The 9,548-nt window shown below is 36.1% G+C and overlaps 1 protein-coding gene across 1 annotated transcript in view; it reads right to left on the bottom strand.

Moving 5' to 3' along the window:
* LOC106478898 (soluble guanylate cyclase 88E-like) overlaps positions 1–9,548 on the bottom strand; it is a 49,142-nt gene that overhangs the window by 5,600 nt on the left and 33,994 nt on the right. Inside the window, exons 6-8 of the mRNA XM_022382605.1 lie at positions 6,017–6,163; positions 4,210–4,356; positions 2,727–2,883 (exon numbers count right to left, since the gene is read on the bottom strand). Coding sequence (XP_022238313.1) covers positions 2,727–2,883; positions 4,210–4,356; positions 6,017–6,163 — 451 coding nt within the window. The remainder of the gene's footprint in view (positions 1–2,726; positions 2,884–4,209; positions 4,357–6,016; positions 6,164–9,548) is intronic.

The following is a 9,548-nucleotide window of genomic DNA, read 5'->3' as shown; positions in this document are numbered from 1 at the left end:
AGATTAGGGACGGCTAGCGCAGATAGCCCTCGTGTAGCTTTGAGCGAAATTCAAAACAAACAAACAAGTACCAGAATTTTAGAAACACGCTGAGAACATTGAAGATGCAAATGTAATAAGTAACATAATATCACAGACGATGAGAGCATTGGTTTCAGAAATATGGATGTTTGATGTGAAGAACTTCTAATAATAAAACTTTATTAACAGCTTTTTCTCAAACCTAGATTTTGTATTTATCTGTACCCATTATAATGTCCAAAAACAGATTTCTTGACCTTAAACTATCTATTTTGTTATCACTTGGGCCTTCTTGTGGCTTTTAGGACCTAAGGTAGTGACTTTTGACCATGGACGTCGGCCTACTATACATGGATACCAGGTGAAATTAAGAAAGACTCCAAATCTAAAAGTTATTATTATGACCTATAAGAGCTTCACACGAAATTTAGCGGTTTTATCAAACAGATAACAATAATGTTGCTTAGCCATGTGACTATACGTTAAGCGCTAAGATTTAAGGTTAGAATTACTGATTATTTGAAAACAGTTTTCTTAACTACAGAAAAATTAAAGGTAACACACTTTCTCGAAAAGCTGTAAATACTTCTGAGTGCATGAAAACGGAGATCGGGCAGTATTACAACGAGCAAATCTTTTTGCTGGGGCTGAGAATTCAACCAACATGAACAAAATAAGTTATTACAATAGTAGTTACTACTACAACGGAAGCAACTTCAAAGTTCTTCTTAAGACTAACAGCAAAATAGTATGGTAGGGCAAGAAAATCTAGACTGGCAAAATAATGAGGCTTTTTAAATGATAAAAACTACTTACTAGTTCACAAACAACTGTGATTAACTAAGCATTATATCATTCAGAATCACTTTAGAACAAAATAATATATGTTTAAATCAATTAAAAAGGTGTTAAGCCACACTTTCGATATTCATACTTTGTTTAATTATAAATTTAACTTATTTTGGGGTTTAAATAATATTGAGATTATAGAATAAGCATAGATTATACCAGGCAAGAACAACAAAACATTTCTCTGCTATAGAAAAAATACAACCGTTTCCGCGTAATTTGATGATGCTGATTCTAAAAATGATGTTGAAAATTACTGATCATCTCTAGTTTTCGAGTCATGATAGATTATTCAAAATATAGATGTGGCACCGGAAAAGCATCCCCATGAGGTACTGGTTTCATTGTAGTTGCAATATATGGATATTTAATGTATTGTTTAGTTTCACCTGAATATCCAGAAAAATTAGGCATGCAAAAATAACAGTCAGTTAAATGATCTTTGGCCTCTCGTTATATCATATATACATTGGGAACTGCAAATTGCATGTTTGCTCTCTTCTTATTCAGCCACTATGTCAAGCCAGATGTGCAAACTGTACAACACATATGTGGAGCATAATATTTTTCTTGGTCTCTAATTTTACGCCCAGAATAGTGGTAGTAAGCTACTTTTACATTGCGTGTAATATTTTTCCTTCGTGAAACTGTAATATATTTTCCACAAAAGTAGCAGAAACTATTTGGGTGATTTTTGCACTTTCGGACTTTACTTGAACTGGAGGCAGCTAGCATTTCAAACGATTTTCTATACATTATAAAATAATTTATGTTTACAGAACTAGAGTTTAAAAGATTTAAAACAAAAACAACTACAACAAAGCTTTGCAGAATTTGATTATATCGTGGGTATGATATGAGGAAGAAGATCGGACTTTGTGTGCGGAGCTAAGCGAAGTGACCAACTGAGTGAGTGAGAGGCAATTGAGAGAGAGAGGCGTCTGACTCTGTCCATTTTATGCTCAGTCGAGGAACTTCTCGAATGTTCTAGTAAATTGAGCACATGAGTATTTAGTGATTCTCAGGCGGAGCAGGTGAGCGTGAGAATGAAGCAAAAGTGGTGCAGTTCTACACTAATATAATACTGTTAATATTTGAAGTTATCAAAAATTTATGGCTTTTACTCATTAATCTGTCCAAGTAAACGTAATTTCACAACATAAATCTATTTTACTAAGTTGATTGCATGGTATTTCACATAGTGCTGATAAAATACTGAAATATTATAACAACTCAAAATCTAGAGGTTATGGACGAATTCTGCCTATTTTTTTGAAATCAGCATCATCAAATTACCCTGAATCGCTTGAGTTTTTTTCTAGTAGCAAATTTTTTTGTTGTCCATTGTTATCCTATTGAATGTTCTATAGCTCTGACCGCCTTCTAAAACTAGATATGTTTTGGTATTTTTATTAATGTGCTGATTTTTCGTTTTCTTGAATAATATATTTACAGTTGTTTTCAAATACAACTGTTAAAAGTTGAATTCCGTTGACCGAATTATCTTACATTAAAATACAATATTGCTTTAGGACTTATAATCTTATTGTTGTCTTGTCTTCTAAAAACTAAAATAACTAACCTATTTTGCTCAGTATTGTTGAATTAAATGACGCACCCATTCAATGAACGTGAAGACATAGGGAACCGCGGGAGTGAAATGGAGGAGGAGGGGGGAATCAAATCAGAAATTCAACCCTCATATTTACACCCAGGTTTGGTGATATTCGTTCCAGCAGTTCATCAGTTATAAACGGACATAGATACCCATACAAAGATTTTTGTCAAATAGTGGTTTAGATAACAATTATTTGAGTAATAACTGGTATTTGTTATTATGCAAAGCTATCACTTACCCACACGAATCTGTAAACTTTTACCGGTAGAGGGATCATGAAGGTCCCCTATAATGTCCACCATGTCTAACGCCATGTCGCAGATTTTCTCAGCATGTTTTGAATTACACTCTGGCGCACCTGAAACTACCATGTACGCATCGCCGACTGTTTCCACCTGAAAGATGTATTGAACGGACAACGGATATAACTATAATTAATTGAAAGTTTGCGCTATCTTTGAAACCTATTATTTTCAATGACTAATTAATTGTTTACCATCTCACAATTATTAATTTAGGGTCATATAAGGGCTCCGACGTTTGTGAAGGTTTTAAGTAGAACATAGCTGGTAACACTGAGAGCACCATTTCGTTCTATTCAAACAGTGTGTAGAAAAGTTGTTGATAACAATTTAAATAATTCATGCTATTCACATGTTTTAATCATTGATCGTTAAACTTAGATAGTGAGAAATATACTAGAGCCTTTTGTTTGTGCCCGGCATGGCCAGATGGTTAGGGCGCTCGACTCGCAATCTGAGGGTTCGAATCCCCGTCACACCAAACATGTTCGCCCTTTCAGCTGTGGGAGCGTTATATTGTGACGGTCAATCCCACTATTCGTTGGTAAAAGAGTAGCCCAAGAGTTAGCGGTGGGTGGTGATGACTAGCTGCCTTCCCTCTAGTCTTACGCTGCTAAATTAGGGAAGGCTAGCGCAGATAGCACTCGTGCAGCTTTGCGCGAAATTCATAACAAACAAGTAATATATTTAATGCAGTATTTTCACTCATATTCTAAAGCCTTTCGTAGCTGGTATGATAACAAAACTAATTCAATCACATTTTAAAATCTGAATTCGCTTGTTAAATTACTGTAGAGAACAAAGGTAAGAAGGCATTACGACAATAAGCGCATTTTGTACTTGTCATAAGACATTAGTATTAGGCCTATTACATTTTAACCACTGCATTCTTAATCTAGTCCCGTAGGGATTTTCAAGGATTACAAGAGTGAATAATAATAGTATTCCAACACTATATTTTTCATATCCACTGATGAAGACTAGTATTCGAACACTATATTTTTCATATCCGTTGATGAAGACTAGTATTCCAACACTATATTTTTCATATCCATTGATGAAGACTAGTATTCCAACACTATATTTTTCATATCCATTGATGAAGACTAGTATTCCAACACTATATTTTTCATATCCATTGATGAAGGCACATCGCTTCAGGCCGGCTGGGATACGACAAATGAAATAGTGGTCGGAACACCATAAATATATATATATATATATAAGCCATTTGGTACAACAAGAAACGCATTTTGTTTTGTAACAAAATATAATGTGCATTGTTCTGTTTGAGACATTAAACACCTCATTTTTGATACAAGAAAGCTCTTGATTTTTATACATTTGCGCTGAATTATGTCAAACAAAAATCGGAACAATAAAGTTGCTGTTTTCCATAGTATTTATTACAACACTCACCTTATACACCCCGTGTCGTTCAGTTAATTGATCAAACAAACTATACATTGAATTTAACATTGTCACGACCTCCATCGGTGTAATTCTGGAGCAAATTTCGGTAAAGGTAACGACGTCGCTGAAGAGGATAGTCACGGAGTCAAAGTCCTGGTTCAAGGGTGTATCATGAAAAATAAAGATTGTAATAACTAAACAAGTAGTGGATACCATAATAAAATGTTTATTAAAAATTATCATTTCCAGTAAGATATCTACGCTCGTAATTTGTTGCATTACTAAAGCATTAAAGACAGTAAAAAATTCAAATTATATTATGACATTTATCACAAAACATACTAATATAAGGTCACATTATGGAAATCTATTTGAAACACTGTGAGCAAAAATAATGAAAATAGAAACCTAAAGATTTCCTGTTTTAATTTATAATAGGCAGCCATTTCATCAATCGACTGAATAAGTACTCGTTAGGTTTTTCTGGCTACGCGTAGAAGACCTCAAGATGAGCTCGAAAGCTCTCGTTAAGTTAATATATGATATGAAGGTAGCTTGGAAGTATAAATTTATTGAAGCATTACAATATTAAAAAATGACACTTAAAACTTACACTGTATTGAACGTTCATATCGTAAAATATTATATAACTTCCAAACTTTTTGATGGTTACTGTTGTTCTGGGTATTTGTTTATTTGTTTGTTCTTAAGTACAGATCGGTTTTTAGCACCATAAGTCTATAGACTTACCGCTTAACCACTGAGGGGGGGGGGAGGGAGTTATGATTGTCATAAAGTATTTCATAGTGTTTGCTTGTTGTTATTAGAATGTCCTCCTGTTGGACAGCGGTAAGTCTTCGTATTTACAATGTTAAAATCAGGGGGTTCGATTCCCCTCGGTGGACACAGCAGATAGCCCGATGTGGCTTTGCTATAAGAAAACACACACAGCAAGCACCATCCAACCTTTATTTGCCCCCCAGTGGCACAGCAGTATGTGTGCGGACTTACAACGCTAGAATCCGGGTTTCTATATCCTTGGTGGGCAGAGCATAGATAGCCCATTGTGTAACTTTGTGCTAAATTACAAACATATTGTTATTAGAAAGAAAAGTAAAACTAAAACAATTTTGTTTTCAGTGATTTGCTGTGTTAAAATCTTTCTAACAATTGAATACAATTTTGTGATATATATATATATAATATTAATAGTTAAAAAAACGACCTTTATTGGCAGAGTGAATAATTAAATCTTTATTATTAGTTACAGCCAATTAGTTTCAACAACATAGTTACCATCATCAAGGCTGATAGCTGTCTTGTGAACCGTCGATAGTTCATAATTTCTTTTCAGGCACATTGTGCTATTATATCAACTATACCGAATCTAATCGGCTGTAACTAATAATCAACATTTTACTTTACATTGTGACAAAAAAAGTCTTAATTTAGTAGCACAATGTGCCTGAAAACCAATTATATATACATTATGTTTCTATTCTTCACAAGTTGTTAGATTTAGTTTATACGTTACAAGACACACAGAAATAAAAACAATCAGGCTCTTGATATATATACCTTTGTTTAGTTTTTGGTTGATTATTTTTCATGTTTTCTAGTAACTCGGCTGTTTAAAGGCGGTGAGAATTCGACTGAAATATTAACTTGTTTTGTAGGTTTTTGCAATAGTCAGAGCATAGAAAGTTGTTCAAGTATTTAAACCATGAAACATAGATATAGCCATTGGGAAGTAATGTTGCGTAAATGATTCAAAGAATCAAGTAATAGAATATACACGAGATTTTTATATTACCTGGCATGTATCCACAGATGCTTCTCCTTTCCTCAGTCTATCAGCTACCTGTTTTGGAATCATCTGATACAACAGTTCGTCAGTCCTCTTCATTTCCTTGTCCAACTTTTTCATGGATTTCTCAAGCTGCTTACTTTTCTGAAGCTCCTATATTGTGAACCAGCATGACGATTACTTTATGCTGAACTGTGTTCAACGAAAGATCACCAAATTATTAGCTAAAATACGTAAAGTAATTCACAAAAATAACGTGTTTCAATCATCTGCGCATGCCTTATATTAGATTTTATAGTGAAAATACTCTGGACTCCTTCCTCCTGAAAAACTCTCGGCCTCTTTTGTCGTGCAACGTTTTGGATTCTTTCTTCCTGACATTGATTCAGACTCTCTCCTTCTGACAACATTTCGGCTTCCTTTTTAATGACAAAGATTTGGACTTTTTCTTCCTGGCAACACCTTGGAATCTCTATTCATGGAAACATTTCAACCTCCTTTTCCTTCACAACGTCTTTTTTATACAAAAGCAAAGCACGAGCAGTCCAGAAAAACATCCAGTCCTGTAATATTTACACCATCCCACCAAAGTTTTAACGACGAAATTTTCAAATGTTCACTTTAACTTTGAACCATAATAAAGATTTTGATACAGAGTAATGGAATTAATTTTCAGGATGCTTTGGATGTAAGTTATTTAAATGTATAGATCATTTGTACTGGATTAAAAAAGTGATATATATATATACACATCCTTTCATTATCCGAAGGAAAGTGAAAAATTTATATTGATTCACATGTGTGTACTTACTATACTTATTTGTTAGGGAAAAGTATCAACATCTTAAGTATCGTTCTTTATTGTTTCTTTGTTGTTGTTGTTTCTGTGTGTGTGTGTGTAAGCAGTGCCATGCATTACTTCGCCAACCTTATAAGCCTTGAGTCTAGTACTAGAGTCGGGATTTCAAGCATGTGTTGTCTTTCTAGCCTTCCTCAGGATCGAGGTGGTAATTATTCTACTGTACAAACATGATACAAATGTATCGCCTATCAGATTTAACTCCCATTGGCAAGTTTCACTTGCCGATTTAATTTAAAATTAGGACTAGAAGTAAATGTATGTTATCTGGTTCATCTCCAAATGCCGTTAATTGTCTGCAGCCAGTCTTGGAAGTGTTGTTGTTCCTAATGAAACAGACTAGATGAAATATACTACGATAATGAGCACAAAGTTTTGTTTATATATATATATATTAATTACAGTGATATCATTAAGAAAATATGTAAAAACCTTTAACAAAAACAACAACACCTGCACCACTTTTTGAAAAGTTTCCGGTAATTGAGTCGCTAAAAATTCGTTGTGCAAGCTTATGATGCAGAAATTAAAAAATATCACACTTAATTTGTTTTAATTCGTTAACAACTTTGAGATGCCCTTTAAATCCTGCTTATGAGACATACGATAATGGAAATATTAATAGTAGGAGCTGTAATAATCGCAGGGATAGGAACTCTGAATGTTATCTGCGTTTGAGAAAGTATTGATAGGCTCTTAGACTGTGTATAAGGTATGTATGTAAATAAAATCATGCTAAGTAACCTTCTTATATTTTCAGTCTGTGACGGATTTACTATTATATATATACACTGAGTGGTCACAAGTAAATAGACACCTAATTTTTCGTCGTTTAACTAATTTGTGTTCACAGAGCACTATATAAATGAAAATGGTCCGCACACTAATTATCTTGTGCTACAACGTGCCTGGAACTCAAGGTTCTCTCGAAATGTCAGATTTTGTTAGAGAAAAGATAGTTGGTCAAGCAGATGGTGGAATAAGTCAGCGGCAAATTTCGCAGAATTTGGGAACCCCGCTTTCTACAGTCAACAAAATCATCGTGCAGTTCAGGAAACACGGCAAGGAAACAACTGAGCAACGTCCGGGTCGTCCTGGTCCTTGGCAGCGGGTATGAGTCCTTTTCGGTTATACTGTTCAGAGCCCTGAAGTCCACACAGCAACGTTGGGTCTTATCCTTCTTCTGAACTAACATGACGGGAGCTGACCAGGGACTATCTGATTTCTCGACTATCCCTTCCTCAATTAGGCCATCCATGACCTTCTCCATCTTTTGTCGCTTTGCTGGAGCTATTCTTCTCGGAGGGATCTTTATTAGACGGTGATTGCCTGTGTTTATTCTGTGCTCCACAAGGTCTATGCAGCCGAGGTCATGATCTCCTTTTGAAAAGACGTCAGCATAATTCGCCAAAAGTAACCTAACCTGAAGAGCCTGTGATGATGATGATGACAAATGGACTATACTCTTCTTATATAGGTCAGTTAAATGTTCTGGTAGAGGATGTCCTTTCTTTATGGTTGTATTTATTGCCTTAACACTGACTGGCTCTACCTCCTGGCACACACCAAACAATTCCCCTTCCTTAAGTGTCTGCTCACATTTAGAGAAATTAGCCGCTGTTATGAGTACTACTTGATGACCTGCCACAAGTGACCTTCCAATCTTCACATCCACTGGCCTGGATTGGTCTTCCACTGCTTCCACAAGCATCGGGCTTCCTTGGGGATGTTCTTTTATACTACCTCCGATTATCTTCTCTGACATAGGGGGTATTGTACTTGATTTAAGTGCTGTGACATGCAAATCAACAGATGCAGCAACACTTACTGGAATTTGGCCTTTGTTGTTTCCAATCGTCGATTTATCGAAGTTAACTACACACTTGCTCGGTAGTAAGTAGTCCAACCCTAAAATGCATTGGTCTTCAATGTCAGCCAAGTATACTTTGTGTCTGTCCTTTAAGCCCATGAGCTCAATAGTTCTCCACACTGGTCCCCACAATCTTGCATAATGTCCTGTCACACCACAGAGCTTCTATATGGCTTCTCGCACTCCTTTGTGATCTAGAATCCTGATACTCACAAGAGTTTGCTGGGATGCAGAATCCATGACAAAGTTGCACTTTTGGCCATCCAGCGTTTCTGTCATGTAGACAATATGTGTGCTTGCCATTTTACACTTAGCTGTTGGGATTTTCACAATGGACGTCTGTGGGCGTCCCTCAACACCAACCACTACTGGTTTCCCGAAGCTGACTTATTGGTAGATTCTTCTTACACTTGCTCTCCACAGTTCTAACAACTTTTCTGGGTAGCAGCCTTTCCTGCCGTGGCATCTTCCCTGTGTTGAAGTTGCCGGCATTGAGCTCTCTTGTGCCCCAGTTTGTTACAGTGCCAGTTGTCCCTCTGGGTTCTCTGAAAGCTGTCCTTTTCTGGCCTTGAATCCTGATGACTGTACCAAACTTGGTACCTCTGTGCTGGACTTAACGTAGGATTCAAATTCAAGTGCTCTGGCCATTGCATCCAGCATAGTAGAGGGGGTGTACTTGCTTTACTAGCATCTTTAGTTGTGGATTGTCCAAGGCATCTACAAACTGATCCCTCAGCAACAGCTTGAGGACATCGGGTGGGGCAGTTAGGTAGGCCTTGTGTGCAATATTTTCCAAATCCTGTGCCAGC

This window comes from Limulus polyphemus, unplaced genomic scaffold (genome assembly GCF_000517525.1).
Source record: "Limulus polyphemus unplaced genomic scaffold, Limulus_polyphemus-2.1.2 Scaffold261, whole genome shotgun sequence".
Taxonomy (NCBI): Eukaryota; Metazoa; Arthropoda; class Merostomata; order Xiphosura; family Limulidae; genus Limulus; species Limulus polyphemus.
The sequence above is the reverse complement of the archived record's forward strand: the minus strand, read 5'-3'. Positions and strand labels throughout refer to the sequence as shown.